Source organism: Mesoplodon bidens (assembly GCF_964165515.1).
Source record: "Mesoplodon bidens genome assembly, chromosome: 10".
Taxonomy (NCBI): domain Eukaryota; kingdom Metazoa; phylum Chordata; class Mammalia; order Artiodactyla; family Ziphiidae; genus Mesoplodon; species Mesoplodon bidens.
In genome coordinates, this window is record NC_138172.1 from 32,836,976 (window position 1) to 32,864,595 (window position 27,620).

The 27,620-nt window shown below is 37.4% G+C and overlaps 1 protein-coding gene across 8 annotated transcripts in view; it reads left to right on the plus strand.

The window, feature by feature from the left end:
- TASOR (transcription activation suppressor) overlaps positions 1-27,620 on the plus strand; it is a 50,554-nt gene that overhangs the window by 14,961 nt on the left and 7,973 nt on the right. For 2 of the 8 annotated variants that reach the window (XM_081246035.1, XM_081246036.1), the window contains exons 8-18: positions 1,868-1,899; positions 2,652-2,757; positions 3,631-3,734; positions 3,815-3,918; positions 15,081-15,153; positions 15,246-15,317; positions 16,367-17,068; positions 19,496-19,902; positions 21,432-21,573; positions 22,824-22,883; positions 26,676-27,589. In XM_081246035.1, coding sequence (XP_081102161.1) covers positions 1,868-1,899; positions 2,652-2,757; positions 3,631-3,734; positions 3,815-3,918; positions 15,081-15,153; positions 15,246-15,317; positions 16,367-17,068; positions 19,496-19,902; positions 21,432-21,573; positions 22,824-22,883; positions 26,676-27,589 — 2,716 coding nt within the window. The remainder of the gene's footprint in view (positions 1-1,867; positions 1,900-2,651; positions 2,758-3,630; positions 3,735-3,814; positions 3,919-15,080; positions 15,154-15,245; positions 15,318-16,366; positions 17,069-19,495; positions 19,903-21,431; positions 21,574-22,823; positions 22,884-26,675; positions 27,590-27,620) is intronic. The other 6 variants (XM_081246033.1, XM_081246038.1, XM_081246032.1 and 3 more) reach the window with 3 other exon arrangements.

A 27,620-nucleotide genomic window follows, 5' to 3' on the forward strand; every position in this document is an offset into this window, starting at 1 on the left:
CCTGGAAATGGGGAGCTTCTACAAATCCTCAGCCCCATCTCAAACCAGTTAAATCAAGTAGTTATGAAGGAGCCTAGGCTGTGGTAGTTTTTACATGCTTCCAGGTGATTCTGATGGTCAGTCAGAGTTAATTACCAATGATGATTTCTTACAAGCTCTAATATAAGGTGACCAAGTACAAATCAGTTTCTTTTTTCCCCCCACCATGGGGGTGATTCCAGAAAATGTTTTGGCAAAATTGAATAAGTAAATTTACAGAGATGTAGGTGAAACAGTTAAATATCTACTTATTTTTACTTTGAGTTCCCAGATTTGAAGTCATGCATGATATCTATTAATTCAGAAATACTGCAGGTTTAAAAAGCCACATTTCATGAAACAAACATTTTTGAGATCAACCTTTTTTTTTTTTTTTTGCGGTACGCGGGCCTCTCACTGTTGTGGCCTCTCCCGTTGCGGAGCACAGGCTCCGGACACGCAGGCTCAGCGGCCATGGCTCACGGGCCCAGCCACTCCACAGCATGTGGGATCTTCCCAGACCGGGGCACGAACCCGTGTCCCCTGCATCTGCAGGCGGACTCTAAACCACTGCGCCAGGGAAGCCCTTTGAGGTCAATCTTTTAATCAGTTTTCAGATCAGATTGTCTTGTCTTCATTTAAGTTGTTTGAGATGCAGCACTTTTTTCTGGCCAGTGAATAGCCCTGGAAATCATCCACAGCCACAAGTACTGATTTGCATAATATCCTGACAGTTGTGTTTTTCTTTCATTCTTTTTTATTTTTCGGTGGCTCTATATTTGTGATCTCCGTGATACATTTACTATAGTGCCTTTCAACAGTGATTTTTTTTTTTTTTTTTTTTTTTTTGCGGTACACGGGCCTCTCACTGTTGTGGCTTCTCCCGTGGCGGAGCACAGGCTCCGGATGCGCAGGCTCAGCGGCCATGGCTCACGGGCCCAGCCGCTCCGCGGCATGTGGGATCTTCCCAGACCGGGGCACGAACCCGTGTCCCCTGCATCGGCAGGCGGGCTCTCAACCACTGCGCCACCAGGGAAGCCCCTCAACAGTGATTTTTAAAAGACATCCAGCACTTAATTATAAGGTCATACCCCTAGGAATAATGATTGTCTGTTAATTTTCTTTGCCTCTTTGATTTGATCTGTTGACCCTCCATATCATTTAAAATGAACATCCTTGTACCTTGAATGCTGCCATGAATGCTCCTGCCTCTGCATTTGCTATTCCTCCTCATTCCTCAATTAGCTGCATAGTTTAGACTGTCAGTGAGACCTTCCATGATTTTTTTTTTGAAACCTACGTACCCTTAGTTTCTTTCTTCCTTTTTTTCCATAGCACTTAAAACGATCATCATCTGGTAAACTATATACTTACTTTTTGATTGTTGTCTGTCTTCCTTATGAGACTAAGCTCTGTGAAGGCAGGAGTTTTGTTCATCCCTGTAATTCTGTTACTCAGAACTGTGCCTAGTAAATAATAGAAGCTTAGTAAATATTTAAGTATGATTGAGGCTATTTCCTCACATCTCATCACCAAAATAAAGTAATTGACAGAGACTTTAAAGGACTATATTCTCTCCTGATGGATATTTTTGGGAAAAACAGCTCCCTTAAATTTGGGAAAATATGGTAATTTGAGCCAAGTAAGTGATTCTGATTTCTCTGAGTAGACTTGGATTTATTAAATGTTGTAATAAGTTATTTGTTCTTCATACTGGGAGGGAAGGATTTAATTCTCTTGTACAGTATCCCATTAAAAAATAGCATTTCTATCAATGCCCTGAATTTTAACTTTCATGGTGTTAGAAATCAGTAATATTTCTTTTTTCTTTTTAAAAATTTATTTGTAGATCTAACAGCTTTAATGCAGATAGAAACACAGGTAAGATTCTTATATTTCTTTCTTTTAGTTTTATAAATCGAAAGAATAAGTGTGTAGAGTAAAAAAAATTGATAAGTTAAGTACTTTGTTTTATTTTTATAATGAATGAGAATCTGCAATGAGAATCTGCAAAGTATGAAAAAGCTCGGGGCCATGTTATGATGTAGCATCAACATTTGGTCATCCAAACATAAGGTCTCCTTTGAGAATCTGCTGGTACTGTGAATAGACCAAAGAATTTTAGCACTTTGATTGATAAAGGTAAAAAATAGAACAAGTTTCACAACTCAGCCTTTTAAAAGTATTAACTTCATCAGAAGTGTAGAATTTAGAAGAGAGAGAAGATTAAAAGCAATATTGACACTTTGTATCTTCAAATTTCTCTGCAATGAGAAGAGCGCAAGTGGAAGCTGTAAGACATTGTGAGGGATTCATGTAGTTAACTGGATTTAGTATAGTCTCCTTTGGGGGAAATAGGAGGGCAGTACTGTATTGTCTTTGCTCCTCAGCTTTCTGATATGAGGACATTTAGGCAAATAAGTTTATTCTTTTCATCTGGAATAATTTTGTAGGGGAAAAGATACCTGAAACAAAAATCCTAGTATTTGAATTCCCTGTAAATAGAAATGTCAAGGTTTCTTTTGGTGGTTCTACTTAAACTGTGTTTCTGGATGTTTTTCCCCTTAGTTCTAGTAAATATTTGCTTCTGGGCTGCCAAGAGGCTGAGTTGTGTCATTATTCTTTTTATTTAGATAAATTTAACTACACGTTGTGGAAAGGACAGCTTTTAAATAAAGGAAAGCTTTTGTGTTATATTTCTCTGAGGTCAGCCACTCGTGCTTTTTTGCCTATCAAGCTGTAAGTATGTTATATTACAAGAAAATAGCAGTTAGTAGTTGCTAATTATTCAGTTCTTACTTACACTTAAAATTCCTTTTTCTTACTTACATTTAAATTTTACTTTGATCCATAAGAACTTACATATAAACAATGGTTTGTTTTAAAAAAGATTGATTTGATAAATTTGGAAACTTAGTTGGCAGAATGAGCCCTCTGCTTTTCTGTCTTGATTTGCAGATGGGCTAAATAGTTATACACATTTATGGCATAAGATTTTTTCTTAGTGATTTTAAATATTAAAAGTATTTTTCAGAGTTTTGTCCTAATTAGATATATTTTTCATTTAGCAATTTGAACATGATAGACTTAAAAATTATCAGTTCTTTGTTGGAAACAGCTTGATGTGGTGAGTTAAGTTAAAATTTATATGCTGTTTTCAGTCCTGTGCAACATATGTTGGAATAGAAAGGTTTAAAATGATCTTTTGCTACCACCACAGTAAACATTATGGGCCCCCATAAATGGTTGAAGATTAATTTAACTGTTCATACTTGAATTGCATTTAATAAAATGGCAACTTTTTATCTTTTGTGGTTAGTAAAATTGGTATAAATAAGGGTTAGCTTCTGGCTTAAAGATGAAAGGTTGGTAATATTGCTGGGCAGTCTAGCTACCTGTACATATATCTGAACTGCCCAAATCAAATATCAAGTATGATATTCATAAATATGCTCTTCTGTATTCCATCAGGATACTTGTGTGTGTGTGTGTGTTTGTGTGTGTGTGTGTGTGTGTGAGAGAGAGAGAGGGAGTGAGGGAACGAGAGAGAGAGGACATTGCTAGAGTTAAAAATACAGGTAAGGCAAATACGCCTTTTCAATTTTCTTTCAGTCCTGAGAAGTTAGATGTTGAAACAGTTATGAGTATTGATCATCTGAAACAGAAAATCCCTCCAGCGCTGTTTTATAAGGAAACTTACTTAGGTCCATATGAAGGTAAAGCAATTTAATTTTACTAAAATATATAAGAAGCAGACTTGATTTGAATATTTACTATGTATTTTTTCCTATGTCAGTTTTGAAGAATGGAATGTATTGCAGCCTCTATGAAGTTGTAGAAAAGACAAGAATTGGAAGTAACATGGAAAGTTTGCTGCAAAAACTAGAGAAAGAAAAACTTGTGAGTGAAACGTTTTAAAATATTCCTCATTCTCCCTTAGAAATATGCATATTAATAAGAGATTATGATAATATTTTGGTTTATTTCATTTCTGCCTCTGAAAATACCGTAAGGTCTCTGTCTTTGTTGCTGCCATTTGGTTAACAGTGTTTTACTGTGGCCTTTGGTACTTTTCTTTTTAGTCACGACACTAGATCCTCTATAGACCAGTCTTCCCCATGAAGTATCTTTATTATATTTTGTGACTGTGATATTCAACAAATATTTATTAATTATCACTTTTTTATGCAGGGTATATAGTTTGGTAAACGATGAGGCAAGAGGCTCTGTTTTCCTGGATTATGTGATAAATGGAGTTACTCAGATGTGCTTTGTTCCAGTAGAGACAGTGACATATTTGAAGATTCAAAAAGAACAAGGTGCTTGGTGAGGTTGAAAGGATAAAAACACTAGAGTAGTTGGGGGAAAGTGGTTGAACATGAGGCTAGAAAAGTGTGTAGGGGGCTGTGTTCTGCAGTGTCATTCAGGCAGTGCTCGAATGTTTGGACATTTGGACTTGATCCTATAGCAATGGGTTTTAAAGAGTGGGATGAGGTTTTAATCGTGTATGCAGTGTGATCAAATCTGTGTTTTGAAAATTTATCTTGGTTACTCTGTAGAGAGTGAATTGCAGGGGGGAGATGATGTAGAAAACTATTACATTTAGAGGGTAATGATAGGTGGGATGAGAAAAGAAAAAGACTGATTTAAGAGATATTTACTAGGTAGTATCTAATTCAGTAGGTATTGAGTATATTGAGTTTGGGTAGAGGGATTACTAGGTCAGGCAGCAGATTGTGATGGATTCAGGAATGAATGGAAAATGAATACGTGATGCTAATATGTATAATTTAGCTGAAGGAGAGGAGGTGATTGCAGAGGGGAGTGGCTATTCCAAGGTTTCTGTTAACATGAGGTAGAGGTGAGCTCATGTTTAAATGTTGATGGGACATTCCAGTAGAGAGGGAGAGAAGTTTTTTTGCACAAGTATGCCATTTAATACAAGTTTTCATCTGTTGACTTCTTTTTACTTCTCATTTTGTTGAGCCTCGGTTTCCAGGTAGTCACACGGAGAGTTGTATCAGTGATTTTCAGAACCTGCAACTTCATAGATGGCTACGTAGAATTTTGTTGTATGCATATATATTTGCTTAACCAATCCATCGTTTATATTTAGATGGAGGGTCAAATTATGTACAAAACTCATAGGCAGAGTTTGTACACTTGTGAATTGATGGACACCTAGCAATAACTTTTTGAGACCAGCTAGAAATCTTTAGGTAGGCATCTTAGAACACACACACATGCACATTCACCTACATGTGAACATACTTTTATATTTATATTTGCATTTCTTGTTTTCCTCCCAAACTTTGTCTATGATACAAGTATTCCTCATGACCAAAGTCTGTTCAGTTCCTGAGTTCATAAAGTGAAAGTTTAGGTAGTAGGTTTGGATATGGTGGGATATTGAGTTATCCAAATCTGTTCAGTTCTTGAATTTCAGATAATGAGTATTGTGGGTCTGGACAGTGAGGAGTTTATCAGAAAAGTACAGTATCTGTTGAGTGCCTAATAGTGAGAATCAGGATAGGAAGGATACTGGCATTTTGTTTTTCACCTGAGCAAGTGTTATATTAGGTTTGTGGAGGACTGGGTCTTCCTAGAATCAAGAAGTAAAGTAAGATCCTAGATCTCAGAGGGCACAGGCATTCTATAAGGATACACTACATGAATCTAACGAACTGACGTATTTTGTGTGGCTGCCCCCTTTCCTGCAAACCCCACTGGGAATTATTCTAACTATAGCTACTTTCTTCATAGTTGTCATTCATAATGGGAGGTGCATTGGGGACTGTTGGGTTCTTAATAATTTTATCCTGAATACGCACAGGAGATGTTCTGGATCAGAGAGAGACTTAGTCAGTACCTCACAGTAAGTAATGAATGTGTTGGCTCTCCTTTGCCCTATTTCCGACGCTTAGGGCGATGCATCGAGACTCAGGTCAATTATCCTATGCAAGTAGTTGGACACTCAGTAGCCAAGGGGTGAGGAAAATGATTTTTCTTTGCTCATGAAGGGAAGGAGGCATCTATCTCCCTCCCCTCCTGGAAAAAGATATCCTTGAAAATGTAATGAATATTAACTCCAACCCTTTGATGAATAAATGAAATCTCTTCAGGAGCCAGTTAGCCCTCTTGGACCTAAAGACATCTCCAAGTTCCTGCGACCCATTTATTCTTCCTTGAAATGTAATACCTAGGGAGATAGCTCTCCAGTCTTCTGGAATTGTGGGAGTTAACCTAGGAACCTAATCTGTACTGTAACCTTTTGTGTACTCACTTGGCACTTTCGGGGAGATAAGAGAATCTTTTTTTTTTTTTTTTTCTTGCGGTACGCGGGCCTCTCACTGTTGTGGCCTCTCCCGTTGCGGAGCACAGGCTCTGGACGCGCAGGCTCAGCGGGCATGGCTCACGGGCCCAGCCGCTCCGCGGCATATGGGATCTTCCCAGACCGGGGCACGAACCCATGTTCCCTGCATTGGCAGGTGGACTCTCAACCACTGCGCCACCAGGGAAGCCCGAGATAAGAGAAATTTAACTATCCTTTTAGATCAGAGCAATTAACTAGGTAATTGGCTATAGATATAATTCTTAAGGTATGTGAAGAGTGAAATATTTCTGGGGGAAATGTAAACAGACATTTCCTATCTTTATATCATATACATTTCTGCATGTCAGAAGGCTAGGGCTTTTTGCAGGAACACAATTCAGGGAGGTGGTATTTTCCCACAGGAGTATTTATAAAATAAGTAAAATACTGAACTCTCTTTTGGTTGGTTGTTAGTCAAGTTAACTTTTTTTTTATTGGAGTATAGTTGATTTACAGTGTTGTGTTAGTTTCAGGTATATAACAAAGTGAAGTCAAATGAATTCTTAAAGCTAACTTTAGTATAAGAAAATGTATAAGAGAAATGTCCCTAAATTTGAATATTGTCTCTGCTGTGAACATTTTGAGTCTCTCCTGATGTACATATATAAGATAATTTTCTCTCAAGTATAGATCTAGTATATTAGATTTATTATCTGTAAGTAGAATTACTGAATCATAATGTATTACTGGCTTTACAAAATAATGCATTTTATTTCAAGTGGTTGTACCAATTTATACCCTCAGTACCAGCAAGTTCCCATTAATTCACATACTCATAATTACTTGGTATAGTCAGACTTTGGCAAAATCTTGCCAATCTGGTGGGTATAAAATAGTATCTTATTGTGATTTTAGCTTGTCTTTCCTAAAATATGATGAGTTGATCATCCTTTCGTAAACTTATATCTTTTAATGTTCAGCTGCCTACCTATTTTTCCTTTTGAGTGGCTTTTTTTTTTTTTTTTGCTTTGAAGTGTGGTTGATTTACAATATTGTGTTAGTCTCAGGTGTACAGCATAGTGATTCAGTATTTTTGCAAATTATATTGCATTATAGAGTGGCTTGTGTTTTCTTACTAATTTGAGGATCTTCATTTATATTTTGGGAACTAATACTCAGCTGTGTGCTACAATTGTTTTTCCATAATTTACACTTGCCTTTCTGCTTTATTCACAGTTTTTTGAAGAATACATGTTTATAACTCTAATGTAATTGAGTTTGTCAGCCTGAATATTAAGTACTGTTTGTGACTTAAACTTAAGAAATCTTTCCTTGCCCCTAGGTCTTATAGATACTGACCTGTATTTTCTTTTGAATATGTTATGGTTTTGCCTTTGGCACTTAAGTTTTTAAAAAATATATGTATGTGTATTGTTTTGTTTTTTATTTTTGTTTGATATAATATAGGAATACAACTTCATTTTTTCCCCAATATGAATAACAAGTTGTTCCTGAACCATTTACTGAATAGTCCATCCTTTCTCCACTAAGAAGTCTTGATACCAGGTAGGGCAAATCGCCCCACTTTTTTCATCCTTTTTGGAGTGTTCCGCTATTTGAGATTTAGCTTCCCCTCACCACCCCAAATTTAAGAATCAGCTTGATTTTTTAAAAAAAATTTTAGGATCAGCTTGTTAGCTCCTTACTCCCCTCCCCCACAAAAAACCCTATTGGAATTTAAAAACTGGAATTGTATTAAATCTGTAGATCAAATTTGATACTGTCTTATCCATGAACAAGATTATCTCTTTACTTCTTTAGGGTATTCTTTTAACAGAGTTTTATAATTTTCTGGATACAAGTCTTGCTTATTTTTTGTTTTATCCCCAGACATCTTATTTATTTATTTATTTTTTGATGCTGTTGTAAACAGTATTTTCCATTTCAGTGCATTTTCTGTTTGTTGTGCATATAGAAATGTAATTGATATTTATATATTGATTTTATGTCAGATCAGTGTATGAAATTTGAATAATTTGTTCAGTTTTGTACATTATTTGGGATTACTATATAGATCTCATTATCTGGGAGCAACGTTGTTTTTTCCTCTCTAATCTAGGGTCTCTAGTATGATGTTGAATAAAAGTGGTGATTGTAGGCATTCTTGTCTTTTTTTTAAATAAATTTATTTATTTATTTATTTATTTTTGGCTGCGTTGGGTCTTCGTTGCTGCACGTGGGCTTTCTCTAGTTGCAGCGAGCGGGGGCTACTCTTTGTTGCGGTGCGCAGGCTTCTCATTGCAGTGGCTTCTCTTGTTGCAGAGCACGGGCTCTAGGAACACGGGCTCTAGAGCGTAGGCTCAGTAGTTGTGGCGCACGGGCTTAGTTGCTCCGTGGCATGTGGGATCTTCCCGGACCAGGGCTCGAACCCATGTCCCCTCCATTGGCAGGTGGATTCTTTCTTTTTTTTTTTTTTTCTTCTGTATGCGGGCCTCTCACCGTTGTGGCCTCTCCCATTGCGGAGCACAGGCTCCGGATGTGCAGGCCCAGCAGCCATGGCTCACGGGCCCAGCCGCTCTGCGGCATGTGGGATCCTCCCGGACCGGGGCACGAACCCGCGTCCCCTGCATCGGCAGGCGGACTCTCAACCACTGCGCCACCAGGGAAGCCCGGCAGGTGGATTCTTAACCACTGCGCCACCAGGGAGGTCCCATTCTTGTCTTCTTGATCTTCAAAAGAACACTTCTAACATTAACCATTAGCAGGAAGTTTGTACTAGGTAAGAAGTTTGCTTTAGGTTTTTCATAATTAATCTTTATCAGTTTAAATTTTTTCCTTCTTTATTTTTTTAACCATGAGTGGGTTTTGAATTTTATTGAATTCTTTTTTTTTTTGTATTTATTGAGATGGTTGCATGGTGTATTAGTCAGGTTTCATCAGAGGAACAGAACCAATTGGATATGCAGTTGATACTTTAACAACATTGGTTTGTGCAAGTCCATTTGTATGCAAATTTTTTTCAGTAAATATGTACTACGGTACTACATGATCTGTGGTTGGTTGGATCTGCAGATGCAGAACCACAGATATGGTGGGCTGACTGTAAAGTTATATGCAGATTTTCAGCTGCGTGGGGGTTCCTAACGCCCACATTGTTCAGGGGTCAGCTGTATACATATAGAAAGAAATCTATTGCAAAGAATTGCCTTGCACAGTTATGGAGGCTGAAGAGTCCCAAGATTTGCAGTTGGCAAGCTGGGGACCCAGGAGACCTGATGGCATAGCTCGAGTCTGAATCCAAGTGTCTCAGGACCAGGAGACCTGATGTCTCCTGATGAAGTCTGGCAGGCTTGAGGCCAGGAAGAGCTGATATTTCACTTAGAGTTCAAATGCAGGAGAAAAACCAGTGTCCCAGCTCAAAGGCAGGCAGGCAGGAAGAATTTCCCTTTACTCCAGGGAGGGTCAGCCTTTTGTTCTAATCAGACCTTCAAGTGATAAGACTCACCCACATTAGAGAAGGCAACCTGCTTTACTCTGTCTATCCACATGTATATATATATTTAACTCATCCAAAAATACCTGCAGAAGCATCCAGAATGAAGTTTGACCAAATATCTGGACACCCTGTGGCCCAGTCAAGTTGACACATAAAATTTACCATCATGCATAGTATTTATCCTATAAACTTAATAAGATGAACTATTTACCTTTTTTCAGTATTAAACTATTCCTGTGCTTCGGGCTTTAGAATACCTTCCCCCATTTTTTAAAAGTACTTGGTTTGTTGTGTGAATGTTTTGTTTAGGAATTTTGTATCTGTGATGATGAGTGAGATCGACCTACAATTTTTCTTTCTCATATTGTCCTTATCTAGTTTTTATAGCAAGGTTATACAAGCTTCCCAGAGTTGTAAGTGGTGTTTCCTCATTTTACAAAAGATGGATGTATATATGATGAAAGGAATCTATTCTTTGTATGTCGGGTAGCACTTAGCTGCAAAACTGTCTTTAAAATGTTTATGGGTTTATGATTCAAATTTTTTAATAGAAAACTCAGGTTTTCTATTTCTTCTCAGGTCAGTTTGGATATATTATGGGTTCTTTTGTTTTTTTAGGAAATTGTCCATTTCTTTTATGTTTTTAAATTTATTGAGCTAGAATTACTTTTATAGTTTTTTTAATAGCTGCTGTGAGTATTTTTGCAAGTAGTATTTTCATTAGGCTGTCTCTTACTACTACTTTTCACCAGAGGTTTCTTGATTTTATTCATCTTAAGAACCAAATTTTGGTTTTGATCCTCGGTTGTACCTTTGTTTTCCTGTTTTATTAATTTCAGCTGTCAGTTTTAGTCTACTTGGGGGGGTGTTATTTAGCTGTTTCTGACTTCTTATGTTAGAAAAATGGGCAATGAACTTGAGTTCTAAGTACTACTTTAGCTACATTCTACATGTTTTAATATGTAGTATTTTCATTATCATCCAGTTCTAAGTATTTTTTAGTTTCCATTATGATTTCCACTTTGTCTATGATGTACAGGTATATTTTCAAATTTCCAAATGTATGAGAATACTTTTTCCTTCTTCTAATTTAATTCCATTGAAATCAGAACAGGTAGTTATTTGATATTTATTGGGATTAAAAAAAAACCTCTGTGGTCAGTTTTTATACATGCCCCCTCTATATTTGAGAAAAGTGTGTTTTTTTTAAAATTGTTAAATCCTAGGGACATAATTCCGGGTTGACAGCTATTATCTCTTAGCACTTTGACTGTATTTACTATGATATCTTCTGGCTTCTATTTTTGTTGAGAGGTCCACTCTTAGTCTAATGATGTTTTCTTTGTAGAGCATCTTTTTTTTTTTTTCTGGTTGCTTTTTCAGTTTTTTCTTTGTCTTTGGTGTTTTGCAGTTACATTAAATATATCTAGGTGTAGATTTCTTATTTATCTAGCTTGGTATATATTGTCTTTTCATATTTGTGGATTTACAGCTTTTTTTTCTGGAGTATTGTTAGTCATTATCTCTGTGATTATACTTCTTCACTCTTTTTTTTTTTTTTTAATTTATTTTTGCTGTGTTGGGTCTTCACCTCTGTGTGAGGGCTGTCTCTAGTTGTGGCAAGCGGGGGCCACCCTTCATCATGGTGCGCGGGCCTCTCACTGTCGTGGCCTCTCCCGTTGCGGAGCACAGGCTCCAGACGCGCAGGCTCAGTAGTTGTGGCTCACGGGCCTAGCCGCTCCGCGGCATGCAGGATCCTCCCAGACCAGGGCCCAAACCCATGTCCCCTGCATCAGCAGGCAGACTCCCAACCACTGCGCCACCAGGGAAGCCCCTTCTTCACTCTTTTTTGACTGCCTTTCTAGGACTCTGAAGCATCATGCTGTTCTCAATGTCTGTTAACCTCTCTTGTGTTTTCTGTCGTATTCCTTTGTACTGCATTCTGAGTAATTTCATCATAGCTATCTTCTAGATTACAAATTCTGTCTTTAGCTGTGTCTAATTTGCTGTTGATTTTCAATTTCACAGAAAATATTTTGAATTTCTGAAAGCTTTATTTGGTTCTTTTTGAGATCTGCCTGACTTTTTTTTTTAAAAAAACAGATTCTTGTTAATTCTTTCAGAAAGATTTATTGAGTACCTTTTGTGTGCCAGGGACTGTTCTAGGAGGTAGAGATTATATTCTGATGTTCCTTGCTATTTTTTTTAATTACATCACCATTTTAGCCATTTTAAAGTGTACAATTCTGTGATTTTTACTAGATTTACAATGTTGTGCAACCATTACCACTTATCTTATTCCAGAATATTTTCATCACCCCAGAAAGAAACCTCATACCCACTAAGCATTCACTTCATATTCCTTCCTCCCCCCAGTCCCTGGCAACCACTAATCTACTTCTGTCTTATGGATTGGTCTGTAGTGGACATTTTATATAAGTGGAATCATGCACTATGTGGCTTTTAGTGCCTTCTTTCACTTAGCATAATACTTTTAAGGTTCATCCTTGTTGTAGCATGTATCAGTACTTCATTTATTTCACTGTATGGATAATGTCACATTTTGTTTGCCATTCATTAGTTATTTCCACTCTTTGGCTATTAAGAATATTCGTATTGTGAATATTTGTATGACAGTTTCTGTGTGAACATGTTTTCAGTTATGCCACATTATTTCTTTAAACATTTCATACCTGTTTTATATATTGCATCTTTTGATTCCAATCTGCAGCCCTTGGGTATTTGAATCTATTGCTTTTGCTGAATCTCTCTTAGGGTAGCTTATTTTCTCTGAAGCTTGGTAATTTAAGATTGTGAGCTTAATATTTTATATTTTTAAAAATACTTTTTGTTTTCATACCATATTACCTGTAATGTTATCTGCAAAGCCAAAATAGTAGAATCAAGTAATATAAATCCACAGACTGGGTTAGTATTGTTTTCTGAGGGAGAAGGAAACAGTAAGGTGTAATAAATAGAGGCAGCAATACAGAGTTCACAGGTGTTTCCTATTGTGGAGGATTGAAAGTGTTTCTTTGGCTTAAAGCCACAGATATTACTGCTAGGGCTTCTGTCTGCCTGAGTGTTGTTTCTGGGTGTGGATTCCCTGTGTTCCATGAGTCTCTGGGGACACTGAGTCCCCTTAGGGCACTAGGGTCTTTAGGCCACTAAGCCAGTCAGGTTAAAAAATCTGGTATATGGAGTGGGTGAGAAGTTAAAATAATCTAATTGTTTTTTTCTGAGCAACCACAAAACATGAAGCTCTTACTCATGTCTCCCAACTTTCTGTTCTGACAAATCAAGAGTTGGGCAAAATGTTAAAAGAGATATGATATATAAAACATTTTGGATAAAAGGGTTTAAGTCTGAAACAGAAATTTTGCAGATGCATTGTCCACCTTACTTTTGGGTGTTCAAACAATGTTTTTATTAAGTGTAAATTGGTAGCATAGTCACTTTAGTCCTTTAAATTATGGTTCTTTTTTTTCCCCTAATCTTTTATTTATTTATTTGTTTGTTTGTTTGTTTGTTTGTGGCTGTGCTGGCTCTTCGTTTCTGTGCGAGGGCTTTCTCTAGTTGCGGCAAGTGGGGGCCACTCCTCATCGCAGTGCGCAGGCCTCTGACTACCGCGGCCTTTCTTGTTGTGGAGCACAGGCTCCAGACGCGCAGGCTCAGTAATTGTGGCTCACGGGGCTAGCCGCTCCGCGGCATGTGGGATCCTCCCAGACCAGGGCTCGAACTCGTGTCCCCTTCATTGGCAGGCAGATTCTCAACCACTGCGCTACCAGGGAAGCCCAAATTATTGGTTCTTATACAGACTTTGTTTACTGGAATTGTTTAATAGGAATTTAGGTAGCACAAGTTTTCTTTCAGAATCCTGATATCCTTTTGTGTTTAGCTGCCATACTCAGTTCCTCCTTTACTTATTACCCTTTCTTTTTTTTTTTTTTGGCGGTACGCGGGCCTCTCACTGCTGTGGCCTCTCCCATTGCGGAGCCCAGGCTCCAGACACGCAGGCTCAGCGGCCATGGCTCATGGGCCAAGCCGCTCTGCGGCATGTGGGATCTTCCTGGACCGGGACACGAACCCGTGTCCCCTGCATCAGCAGGCGTACTCTCAACCACTGTGCCACCAGGGAAGCCCACTTACCCTTTCTTCAATCCAAAAAATATTGTGAACTATTGCAGTAGTTTGTGAACTGAGTTCTTTGCATTACATTGTTCTCTTTCCTCCTCCAGTGCTATCAAGTTTCTTTGGTTTTTTTTTTTTTTTTAGGGAAACACTTCAGCTCAAAAGGGTATACTCTCGAGGGCATTTCTGGCTAACCTGGCATTCTTGTCTTTTTGCCATCTAGCCCATGATCTTTCTTTCTAGACTTGTCTTACATGTTTCTCCTAGTCTCTCCTCACTCTTGGCCAGTCATAAGTACTCTGATGCCTGCAAACTGTCCATTATGTTATAACTCTGCCCTTTGTTCATGACGTTGTCTCTATTGAAATGTCTTTCCCACAACTTTAGGCTCTTGGCAATGTACCCATCCTTCAAAATCCACCTCCCATATACTCTCAATATGTTTTCCAACCATAGACTAACTGTATTTTTTCCTTTCTGTTGCTTTGTAAATCTTTTTAAGACCTTTCCTGTCTTATCTAATTATTGATATTTCTTGTGTTACTTTCTCCACCCAATTATAACCTTCTTTTGATCAAAGGATCTTGTGCGCTTGTCTTTCAAGTGATCTCTGGTAAGGAAATTGCCTTACGTGTGAAAGATGTTCATTAAATATGTGAAAAATTAGATTACAGCAACACATTTCATTTGAGATTAGCCTGAACTCTTGAAAGGTAGCATTTGTGTCGTACTTGTTTTGTATCTCCAACATCTAGCACACCACCTTGGCAATTAAAAACAGGTCTTTTGAATTGCTGAGGAAGATATTTGAAGTTTTTGTTTGGTTCTTGTATTTTAGCTTCAAGGAAAAATCAACAAGTTGATTTAATAGTTAGGAGAATTCTTTCAGTAATATTTTCTCGTTAAAATTTTGAAAACTAAGGCATTCTTAATTGATTGGAATCCTGTTAATCAGCAGAGGATTGGTGGAAAGAGTTTTTTAGCTAATTCAGTAGCAGTACTTTTCCTAAAAAGATGATCAAAAACTTTTTGCTTTCCTTGTAATTAGTAGAAACTGCTATGTTTCTGCCTTATGGTGAATAATAACGCAAATTCAACTTCTTCCCTCTTCCAAAAATGTAGGTTCTTGTTAAACCTTTGGGAGACCGAGGATACCTTTTTCTTCTCTCTCCTTGTCAAATGGTTTCTCCATATGGTAGGTGATCTTCTCTTTAATTTTTATAATTCTCCTTTAACTTTTTAAAAGTTAAAATATATTGCTAATGAATTTCACTTTTGTTTTTTTAGAACATCATACTGCTAAGTCTCGAGTCTTACATGCTTTGTTTCTATTTCAAGAACCTAGAGGCATAGTTACTTGTAAGTTCTTTGAATATCTAAATCCAGTTACATATAGATACCTACATTTTATTGAAAATTTCCAGATAACTCACTTACCATTTTGTCTTTCTTACGTCATGTTTTGGGAGATAATGGGGGTATTAAGAGGTGTTAGCAATATAAAACACAAATTATATGGCTTGTTTTTTTAACTGTGAAAAATTATCTTGGTTTTTGTCAGTGTTTTCACTAAGTAAATGTTGATTGTAATTGTTACAATACTATAGCTTAGTTTTTCAGGGTTTCTATTATTATATGATTTTTTTTTTTAGCTTAGTTCATTTTTGCATTCACATTTTAGTGACCGTAAGTGCATCATGTGCTAGGTTAAATATTAGGCCATTCACAATTAATAAGAATTTTCATACCGTTTTAGAGAACACCATTTCTATTCACCATTTCTAAGAATGAACTTTAATGCTGTCTTAAGGTAAAGTTCTCACTCTTAGGTTAAAAATGAAATTCTCGGGAATTCCCTGGTGGTCCAGTGGTTAGGATTCCATGCTTTCAGTTTCCAGGGCTCGGGTTCAGTCCCTGGTGGGGGGAACTAAGATCCCTCAGGCGGCGTGGCATGGCCAAAAAAAATGAGATTCTCAATGGTAGCCATTCAGTGCCTACATATCTGCTTATGGGGATAGATAGAGATAAAGTTGTTACAACAGGAAGGGGTGACATTACTGTCGTTTGCTGGACAGTCTTGTTAGGAGCCTCAGGTCTTTATTTCTCCTTACATTTTGCTTGCCACCAGTTGATGCCTAGGGACATGAAGAAGATCTTCAACGGGTTTTTCCCTTTAAAAATATGTTCTGCAGTTTTCATGTTTTAATTTCTTATTGGCCCATTTTAGGCTCCTGGGCTTAGAAGCATGCTCTTCATATATCCCTATATAACATATATGTATTAGGGTACATACTGGTCTGGTCCACCATTAATGTATGGATGTTGTTACATTGCTTTGACAATATGTAGATCTGTACTTGACTAATTTCTTGATTGCTAACATGGTTTGCTTTTTTGTTTGTTTACAGCACAGAAAGGTTCAACCAGTGCAGCACCACAGGAGAGACGTGAGAGCATGCCAGATGTATTAAAAATAACTCAGTTTTTACAGTTTGCTTTGATTCAGTGTCGAAAGGAATTCAAAAATATAAATACTATAAATTTTCATTCTGTTGTTGAAAAGTATGTAAGTGAATTTTTTAAGCGAGGTTTTGGTTCAGGTAAACGAGAGTTTATCATGTTTCCATATGATTCACGATTAGATGATAAAAAATTTTTATATTCAGCTCCAAAAAATAAATCCCATATTGATAATTGTTTGCATACCTATATTTTTCGGCCTGAAATGTATCAGTTACCTATTTATAAATTAAAAGAGCTATTTGAAGAAAATAGAAAACTTCAACAGTTCAGTCCACTTTCAGATTATGAAGGCCAAGAAGAAGAAATGAATGGTACAAAAATGAAATTCGGAAAACGAAATAACTCAAGGGGTGAAACTATTACACCTGGAAAGCAGAAGTCATCTCACTCTTTGGATTATGATAAAGATAGAGTCAAAGAGTTGATTAATTTAATTCAGTGTAGGAAGAAAAATGTGGGTGGGGACTCAGACACAGAAGATATGAGAAGCAAAACTGTCTTGAAGAGGAAGCTTGAGGATCTACCTGAAAATATGAGAAAGCTCGCCAAAACCAGTAATTTATCTGAAAATTGCCATCTGTATGAAGGTAAAATATCACAATTGTTTTTATATAGTATAAAAGTAACAACCAAAAACATAGTAAAGTAGTTCTGTCCTTTCTCCTCATACAAGGGTTTGCTAAATATAGCCTGAGAGCCAATCTAGGCAGTCCCCTGTTTTTGTAAAGGAACTTTTGCTGCCAATCTCAGCTTCTGTATTCGTTTTTCAAGGCTTTGTTATAGACTGGCCATGTCCAGCCTGGGTAGCCGTGTTTTCCACTCTCCTTGGTTAAGGCACTTTTCTCAGAATATGTCATGGTCAGCCCTTTACTTCTTTCTTTTTTCCTGAAGCATCTTTCATTTCTCTCAAGCCTCATATCTTTGCAGTTCATAACCCTCCTTAGCTTTCTGGCTGTTCTCCTCCTTGATGGTTTTCATCTCCTTTAGCTTATGCTGGATTTCTGCTCTGTGCTGAACCTGACGGTGCTTACTGATCCATACTGTCTGATACTGTTGACCTGAGTCTTGAGAGTTAAGTGCTTACTATGTGCTAGCTGCTTTACATGTATGGACTCATTTAGTTCTTGATTGGTAGACATTATTATCCTTATTTTACAGATGAGGAAACCATCTCAGAGAAGTTAAATAATTTTACCTAAAGTTATGAGTTCACTGATCCATGTTTGAACTCACTTCTGACTAACTCCAAGCATTGTTCCTAAAGTCAGCTATATTTCCTAGCACTGAACACATAATAGGCAAGGTACTTAAATTTTGGCACCATTTTAGCTGATAATTGGCAAATTGGTATGTGTGAAAAAATATTTGTGGGTGGAAATCAGGCTTTATCAGTAATTAAAATGGTGGGAAAGCTATGCTGGTTATAATAGAACAAAGGAGAAATGGGGCAGGGGAAAGGGGGTGGATAGGTTAAAGTAGAACTAGTGATAGAGTTGCACATCTAGGTGTTCCTCACTTGTGTTTGTTTCTTGTCATTTTGCACACTTTATTTCTGATCCTGAAAGTAGAGATTTAAAGGTTAGATTCTAACTTTTAAAACATTCTGATCTTGATTTGGTGGTGAGCCCACTCATTAAGAGGTAGCCTTCTGTCTCCCCTACTGCCTTTAACATCAACTTTTTAAGGTATGATTTATATACAATGTACTTATTTTAAGTGCACAGTCTGATGAGTTTTTTATAGCTGTGTTACCACTACTCCAATATATAGGACATTTTTCATTACCCCCAAATGTTGCCTTGTTCTTCTTTGTAGTTTATCTCATTCCACTCCACCGCTGATCTGCTTTCTGTCTCTATAGATTATTTTGCCTTCTCTATAATTTCATATAATTAGAATCATACAGTATGTACCCTGTTGTTTCTAACTTTTTTTTTGCCTGTGGTACGTATACACTACCTAAATCGGAATCCTGACATCTACCCTGGCTCTACCCTCTTTCAGCATTAAAGCACGTGCCTTTCTGAATGTCTCTTCTCTTTGCAAGTTTTTAAATATACTGGTGGTGCAGATAACCCAGATTTATACCTGCTTGGAGCCATGTCTAACATGTTTTCTCTCATAGTCCTTTTTGTTCTTAGTGCAAGATTGGTGTAGATTTCTTTGGGGTGATTTTGTATCTCTAATATCTCAGCTTTGTTATGAATTAAGTAATATAGTCGTTTAAGATAAAGCTTAGATTATGAAAAGGTTAGCCAGTATTTTAAGTACAGAATGTTATGGGAGAGATCAAAATCAGATAAAGTCATGGGGTTTTGTTGTTTTTATATTTTTAGAAGATTTAAGGGTAATCTGCATACCCTTCTCTAACATTTTGCAAAACAGTTGTGTAGGTATTTTTTCTGTTGTCAGGTACCTCACTGATTTTAGGATTTTGGTGGTAGAGTTTAAGGTAATTACAGTACAGTTATTTATATATATTATCCATATTACCAACATAATATTTGAGCTCATTTTTGATAGTATTTTCAAATTATGATGAAAATAAACCTTCATTTAATGGGAATTTTGACCTATGTGCAAAATTTTAGAACCAGTCATATTTGGAAAGTAAGGGATGGATATACTTGTAAACTCTAAGCAGGTGGTTTGATTGAGTTCCTGCCTATAAATGTTATATGATAATTAATTTTTAGATATATATATTTATTATTATTATTATTATTATTAATTTTTTTTTTTTTTTTGCGGTATGCGGGCCTCTCACTGTTGTGGCCTCTCCCGTTGCGGAGCACAGGCTCCGGACGCGCAGGCTCAGCGGCCATGGCTCACGGGCCCAGCCGCTCCGCGGCATGTGGGATCTTCCCGGACCGGGGCACGAACCCGTGTCCCCTGCATCGGCAGGCGGACTCTCAACCACTGCGCCACCAGGGAAGCCCATAGATATATATATTTATTATTTTTATGCTTGCCTTCCAGACTTTAAGAGATGGCTCTTTCTCTTTTCCCTTCAGAGTCTCCACAGCCTGTTGGCTCACTTGGGCATGATGCTGACTTGAGACGGCAGCAGCAGGATACCTCTAACTCTAGCATTGCTGACATCCATAGGTTGTTTAATTGGCTGTCAGAAACACTAGCAAATGCACGTCATTCTGATGCATCCCTGACAGACACAGTCAACAAGGCCTTAGGATTGAGCTCTGATGATGCCTATGAAGAGATGAGGCAAAAGCATGAGTATGAGTTGAACTCTACCCTGGATAAGAAAGAATATGAGCAGCCTACTTGTGCAAAAATTGAAAATGCACATTTTAAGGATACTCAGAGCCCACTGCTAGAAGTTGATACATCATCTTTAAAGTATCCTCTTGCTGTTTCTACCAGTGAAGTAGGCACTGACCATAAACTACATTTGAAAGAAGTAAGCTTATATCTTTTGGTTATCTTTGTTTGCTTTTGTGAATGTGTGTATGAAAGGGAGGATGTGGGGGGAATTCCCTGGTGGCCCAGTGGTTAGGACTCTGCGCTTCCACTGCAGGGGGCACGGGTTCGATCCCTGGTCAGGGAACTAAGATCCCGCATGCTGCATGGCACAGCCAAAAAATTTTTTTAAGAATTAAAAAAAAAAAGGAGAATGTGAATGTGCTTGTTTTTCCTTTTCACAAAGAAATGATACACATTTCAGTAATAGCGTCTGTGCAGGATAGTATTTCTAAGTTACTCCTTGTTACACAGAGATAAACGCAGAAGTGTTTTCCTTCCTGCTCATAAGCTTTGTGTGTAGTCTGAAATTTACCATTGTGATAAAGTGAAGGCTGGACAATCTGTTTGTCAGGAACAGCTTACTGGGAGTTAATTCTCTATCATTTCATAATAAAATTGAGTCCTCAAAACACTGGCTTTCTGCTGGCAGTACCAGAACCCATAGGTGAGGCAGATGAGGTGACCAAAGTCAGTGTACCAGTTAGAAACAAGGTTAAATACTTCGTATTTCTCATGCAATGGAAAATGAGTGGCCTTTAGGATTACCTCTGAGGTAACCCTCAGCCATGCTTGACAGGACATCCAGTTTATGATACGTGCTTAGAGTACTGATATCTAGCTGAGAAGTAGCCTAATCTCCCCAGCTCCCCCCTTCCCAAGAAGTGGTTGCATCACTTGGGGAACTGTACCAGGATGGCACCATGTTCCTAAAAACTTGTTCCTAATTTACTTTCTTCCATTTTCTCTTCCCTGTCTTTGAGTAAAAGTCATATGCATCGTGGGACTTCCCTGGCTGTCCAGTGGTTAAGACTCTGTGCTTCCACTGCAGGGGGCATGGGTTTGATCCCTGATCAGGGAACTAAGAATCCTGTATGCTGTGTGGCTCAGCCAAAAGAAAAAAAATTTTTTTTAAAGTCATATGCATGTCCCCAGGCTTTCTACATGTAGTTTTGGGATATTTATTTTATGGGGAGGATGAAGACAGGGATCTCAGTTGGGGGCATGCGTAAGGTAGGCACTAAGGAACTAACCTATATTGTTACCATTTCCTGACATATTTAAAACTCTAAATTGTGTTGATGGGGGCATGGACCAAACCCAGCCCACTGCCTATTTTTGTAACTAAAATTTGATTGGAACACAGTCATGCCCATTCATTTAGGTATTGCTTATGGCTGCTTTTGCATTTCAATGGCAGAGCTGAGTATCTGGCCTGCAAAGCCTAAAATATTGGGTGCTTTACTGAAAAAGTTTACCAACCTCTGCTGTAAATCAACCAATTACGTTTTGAGAGAAAAAAATATGTTCTAGTTTGAGATTAGAGTATTATAACTTCACCATGTTGATTTTACTTGCTTGTAATGTTTAGGTTGAAGTTTGTAAATTTGCTGTGAAAAAATAGTTGTTTTTTCTTGACATTAAAATTAATTAAAAAGAAAGGTATTGAATCTGTACTCTAATTTTTAGGATCCAAATTTAATTAGCATGAGTAATTTTGAAGATTGCAGTTTGTGTCCCACTGTTCCCATTGAACATGGATTCCGTAGACAATCTAAGTCAAATAATGTTGAAGAGACTGAAATACATTGGAAATTGATTCCAATTACAGGTAAGAACAAGTATACTGGGACTTAGGTTTGCTTGGTTTTACTTAGGGACCAGTTTCCTGAAGGGTTTTGTCTTTTCTAGATTCCACTCTTGGGTCTTGCTTGGCTCTGACGTCTTCAGTGTCTTATTTTTTGAGCAATGTGATATTCGTCATTGAGTGTTGCTGTTCTTGGTTAGTATCTGCAAAAGAGCCTATTAAAAACAGGGATTTAAAATATCCTTACTCTCCCTATGGAGTTGAACGTGCAACTTGCAAATGAAAATGGTTGTCAGAAATTGGGTTTCTAATAAGGTGAGGTAGCTGCAGAGATGAAATGAGGGTCTTTGGGCAGCCAATTAAATGCTGCCTTCTCAAATTATTAAACTTCACAAGCTGTCGTCTAAGAAGTGGTCATGTTAAGCTTCATCTATTTGAAAGAAATTTGAGTTCTTAATATTGGATAATTTGAGAGAAATTGGATGATTGTAGAGAATGGCCTGAAATGATTAAATGTAAATATCCCTAGAAAACTTACTGAACCATGAGGCAAGAATAGTTTAGCAGATGTTGAAAGATCATTTTGCAGTATTCTGATTTCTCTGTACAAACACATACACACACATACGCAGATACTGTTAATATTCCAAGTTCTTATTCATCTTCATTAGCTAAGCATTTGGGGAAGTATTTCCAGGGCACATCTTTTCCATTCCTAGATCTTTATTTAACCTTTAAAAAGGAAAAACAAACAGTTTTTGCTAGAAAGTCGACTGAAATATACTTTCTAGCTTGTGACGTAGAAGCTACTGAGACCTCCAAGGACTCTGCAAAGAATTTCTAAAACTTGATGAGTTTCCATGGGCTTCAGCACCATTCTCTACTTCTGGTACCTTATCAGAGAGGGCAAGAGGCCTAGAAGTGATCGTAGAGCGGCAGCTGGTACTCCTGACCTGGAGAAGTTGGCTTGAGTTGGAAAAACGGAATAAGGAAGTAGTCTGTACAAGGTGATTGTCCTAACCTTCCTCATTTAGACACCTTCATAGCTGGTTTCAGAGCCATTTGAAGGCACAACATCTAGGTGTTGATATTCCATCATCACCCAAATGGAAAGGGAAGCAACTTCCCATTTCTTAATGACCCTTCAGGATTATTTTAGGCAGAAGAGGGAATACTTGAATTTGTTAGCATTTGGGGTTATCCGAAAGGTGCTTTAAAAGGTTGTCACCAGTACCTGAAGAGAGTCTACAAATCTAATGGATGCTTTCCCTCAGGAGGGAATGCAAGAAGCCCAGAAGACCAGCTGGGGAAACATGGTGAGAAACAAACACCAGGTGAGAAGGCTCTCTTTGCTTTTCCTCCCAATGTGCCCTTCTTCAGAATTGCTACTTGCAGTTCTGGTCCTCTATCTGGAGGGCATCAGTTTAAGTCTGTTAATTACAGAAAATTTGGACAATATCATATTTGTATTTAAATCATTAATTGATTTATATCAAATATTCTTATACAAAGAATGTATTCAAGGGAGTCACTGAATATTCATAGAGATTCAGTTTTTTTCACCTACAGTAGATTCTGTCTGATACGATGACTTGGGAAGACCAGAATATTTTTCTTAATCCATTTCTACAGGACATCTTATGAGAAGCAGTCTTCAAGTTTCTCTTAAATTTAAAAAATACGAGGATGTGAGGCCATGTATCATTTAGGTACATTATTCCTAATCTTGAATTTTTTTGACTCAATTCTTTTGCTAATTGTAAAGCTAATTTCTGCAGATAGTTTAAGAGATTAGGAAACTTTTGGATTCCAGAAACATTTATAGATATTACTGATTAGCTAGTTGTAGTAGATGCCTAGAAGACAGTCTCTTTTGTCTAAACTCAAGTCAATTCAGCATCCCTGAAGATGGCCATAGGCAGATTCTTCTTGCTTGGAGTTTGGTCTGCGTCTTTTTAGTTTCCATTTCATTTTGTCTTACTCTTTTAGAAATCTTGTGTTGGTTTTTTTTTTATTCGGAAGAAAAGCTAAATGACTAATTTTAGTAGATCTTTATGGTTATTCCTCTCTTTTGGGAATTAAAAAAAACTTTGAGTTAATAGTTTTCTTAAAGATGATCTTTGTCTCCTCCTAGGAAAACACGATTGAAAAAAAACAAAGCAGGAAGAACAGATATATTGATATGACATACAGGAAAGTACATAAATTTTTAGTAGACAGCTTGATGAATTCTTACATATGTAAACACTTAGGTGACCACCACCCAAATCAAGATGTAGAACATTTTCAGTACCCCAGCAGGTCTTCTTCTGCATCCTCCCAGTCAGTATTCTCCCTGCCCCAAACCGTAACCACTAATCTGACTTCTTTTGCTGTACATTAGTTTTTACCTACTCTTGAATTTAAGATAGATGGAACCTACTACATATGTCCTCTTTTGGTTTTGGCTCTTTCACACAACAATATGTCTAAGATTCATGTAAGTTTTGCTTCTATCAGTGATTCTTTCTCATTGGGAGAATCAGGTGTCTTGTTTATGCTTCATAATGCTCCATCAGCATCTGCAGTCTTTATCTGGCATACCATCTTCATATTTTGTGGTTAAAAGTATAAAAATCCAAGTGATGCTACTTTTTGAGAACTCGCCACCCCTTGCATTTAAAAGTCAAAGTATCACAATGCCTGAATGATAGTTAGTAGAAAACATGTATTATTATAGATATTGACATGTGTTTCTTTTAAATCATTTATTGAAGACATTTTAAAAATAATAAAGTTGTCCATCTTAAAATTAAATGGGGGAAATCAGTACAAAGTAAAATTAGATGGTGATCATTTGCATTTTCAAAAGGGATTTGGTTTAGAGTTTTTTAATATGGAAAATTTCCCATGTTGATTTAAGTTATATTTCAGCTTAAAAATATTTCCTTTATCCATAGCCCTTCAGGAATAAGCTTACTGGGAGACTTCCCTAGTGGTCCAGTGGTTAAGACTCCACACTTCCACTGCAGGGGGCACGGGTTCGATCGCTGGTTGGGGAACTAAGATCCCACATGCCCCATGGTACAGTTATTTAAGAAAAAATTTTTTTTAGAAAAAAAAATTTAGGAATAAGTTTATTGGTCTCAACTATAGCTGAAATATTTGGGAGAATGTATTCAAGTATTTTTAATAATAAACCATTCAGAAGTTTTAAAATTACACGTGGTCCTTCCCAACTCATTTGTTTTACAAGATGCAAGTAAGACATTTTATTTGAATAAATCAGATATTTGACATGGTACGTAATTCAAGAAATACAAAACTACTTCAAAAAATAAGTCTTCTACCCCTAGGCCAGACACTTAGTTTCACCCCATTGATCAACCTCTGTTACAGATTTTATTTTTTTTGTGGTGGTGTTTTTTTTTTTGGCCACGCTGCACAGCTTGCAGGATCTTAGTTCCCCGACCAGGGATTGAACTTGAGCTCCAGCAGTAAGAGCGCCAAGTCCCAACCACTGGACCGTCAGGGAGTTCCCTGTTACAGATTTCTTATGTACTCATCCTGACATTTCCTATGTGCACTAAACCCCATGTTGCAGATTTACGAAGGGCATTCAGTATTCCTGAATTATTTTATGGAAGTTGAATTTTCTGGTTTATCAATTTCATACAGTTGTAATTCTTACCTTGGTACATTGGATATTTTGCTCCCCTTCTCTTCTTTGACCTACAGACCTGCTGTATGGTCTTACCATGCTGACAGGTGCCTTTGCAGTACTTAATGGGTGCAGTGGTTCATGGTAACCACTGGGGTTGGTAGCAAAGTGTTATAATCTAAATGCTGCTTAGGCTGTTTAAACCTTTGGAAAAGTGTGAGTGTAGGGAAAATCAAAACTGAATTTTTTGTAGAGGGGTTACACTGCTATACCTGGGTGCAGACTTGAATAAGGGAGTTCACTATATCTTAAAAGTACTATAGTTTTGAAAACTATACCTATGTTTGGACTTTCTGATCTAGAGGTAACATTTTATATACTACAACAGCAATTTCTTAGGAAATGTTGGCTAAGATTTAAGAAAAATTAGTACTTTTTTAAAGGATAAAATTGTGTAATATGAACTTGTAGGGAAAAATAATGAAATTTTGTTTTTTCTTGAAATAAAGTATTACTATAAATTGCTGTTAAATGTATTTTCCCCATGTTTTTTAAAAAGGGATTTAAGGTTCCTGTTTTGAAATGTAGTTTCAAGGACATACTGTGTTTGAATTTAGGATTTGTGAGTGGAAAAAAGTATGTTCTTATGGATTGAGCTAGTCAGGAATCACGGGTTATCGTAGTTTCATTAGCATCAGCTAGCTTGATGATCTCTTTATCTCATATGGGGTAAATAGCTATTATGATTTCTCTTGGAATGATTTCCAAACAAAATAAAAATACTTAACAAAAGTGCTATCAAAAGTATTACTGTTAATGTAGCTGTGAAATGTGCTCTCTTCCTGTATGACTGAGACTTTCTTTTCCTGATAAATTGAAGTCCTTAACATTGTAGCAAATCCACTAAGCAACCCCATATGTAAGAGCAAATCTGAAAACAGATAAAATTAATTATCCTAGATCCTGAATGCAACTCTTAACTTGACGACTTATTCCCACAGCATTTCAGCTTGGCATTCTTTCAGTTGCCTTACACTCAAAATTTTCCTATTAAGAGGGTATTACCATAGTGGACATTACTTGGCAAAGAATATAAGGGTTGAGCAAGCTGTTGCAACTGAGCATTCTGCTTAAAGCATGTCTGTTAAAGTCAGATCTACAGAAAGGTAGGGAAGCAGAAATAAACAAGTGACTTAATTTGTATTGATGTTAAATTGGCCCTTGTTTGAACACTTCAAAAGGAATCAAAGAAAGTAACATTCAAACTTGTCACTCTAGCTACTGAAATACAAAGACCAGCCATAAATAAGTAGGGCACATAGGAAATAGGTTCACACCATTATTTGAGGTTTTTATTCTACCTTCCAGTGCATAGTTTGTTCTAAATATATACTTGACCTGGCATTTTTTTCCTTATTTATGAGTTTGTATTTTCAGATGTTATTATTTTGGATTGCTTTTGTAATAATAAACTCTTCCCATATAGGTATGAAATCACCAGAAGAACAACTGGTGTGTCTGCCACCACAGGAGGCCTTTCCTAACGACCCCCGGGTAATAAGTAGACAGAGAAGTTCTGATTACCAGTTTCCATCCTCTCCATTTACAGACACACTAAAGGGCACCACTGAGGATGACGTGTTGACAGGTCAGGTGGTGACAGTGGAGGAGCAGTGTGTGCCAGCAGCAGAACCACCTGCAATGAGTGAAACCACAGAAAAGACAGTGTTAGGAGAGTACAGTCTCTTTTCTAGGAAGATAGAAGAGATTCTGAAGCAGAAGAATGTTTCATATGTCAGCAGAAATTCCACACTTATCTTTTCAACACAAGAGAAGATGAAACGGCTTTCTGAGTTCATATATTCTAAGACTTCCAAAGCTGGTGTACAGGAGTTTGTAGATGGCTTGCATGAGAAACTAAATACTGTTATCAAAGCATCAGCCAAGGGTGGGAATTTGCCAGCAGTCAGTCCTAATGCTTCTGGTACTAAGATAGCATTGAGTCCTCTGGGAAGGCATGTCATACCAGTTTCCTCAAGCGACTTCAACAATAAACACCTCCTTGAGCCACTTGGTAGTGATCCTCTGAAAGACACCAACTCTAATGAGCAGCCTTCCTCTTCAACTTTGGGTTTAACTGAAGCAGAAGTGAACCAGCCACACCATGCCACAGAGCCAGTGGTGACTTCTGATCATACTGCCCGGGAACCAGTAGAAAAAGAAACAAAATCGCCCAGTGATGTAAACATTTCTTCCCAACCAGCTCTTTCAAACTTTATAAGCCAGTTAGAACCTGAAGTATTTAACAGTTTGGTTAAAATCATGAAAGATGTCCAGAAAAATACTCTGAAATTTTATATTCATGAAGAAGAGGAGAGTGTGCTCTGTAAAGAAATAAAGGTAACTAAATGAGAAGGTAATTGTAATGCTG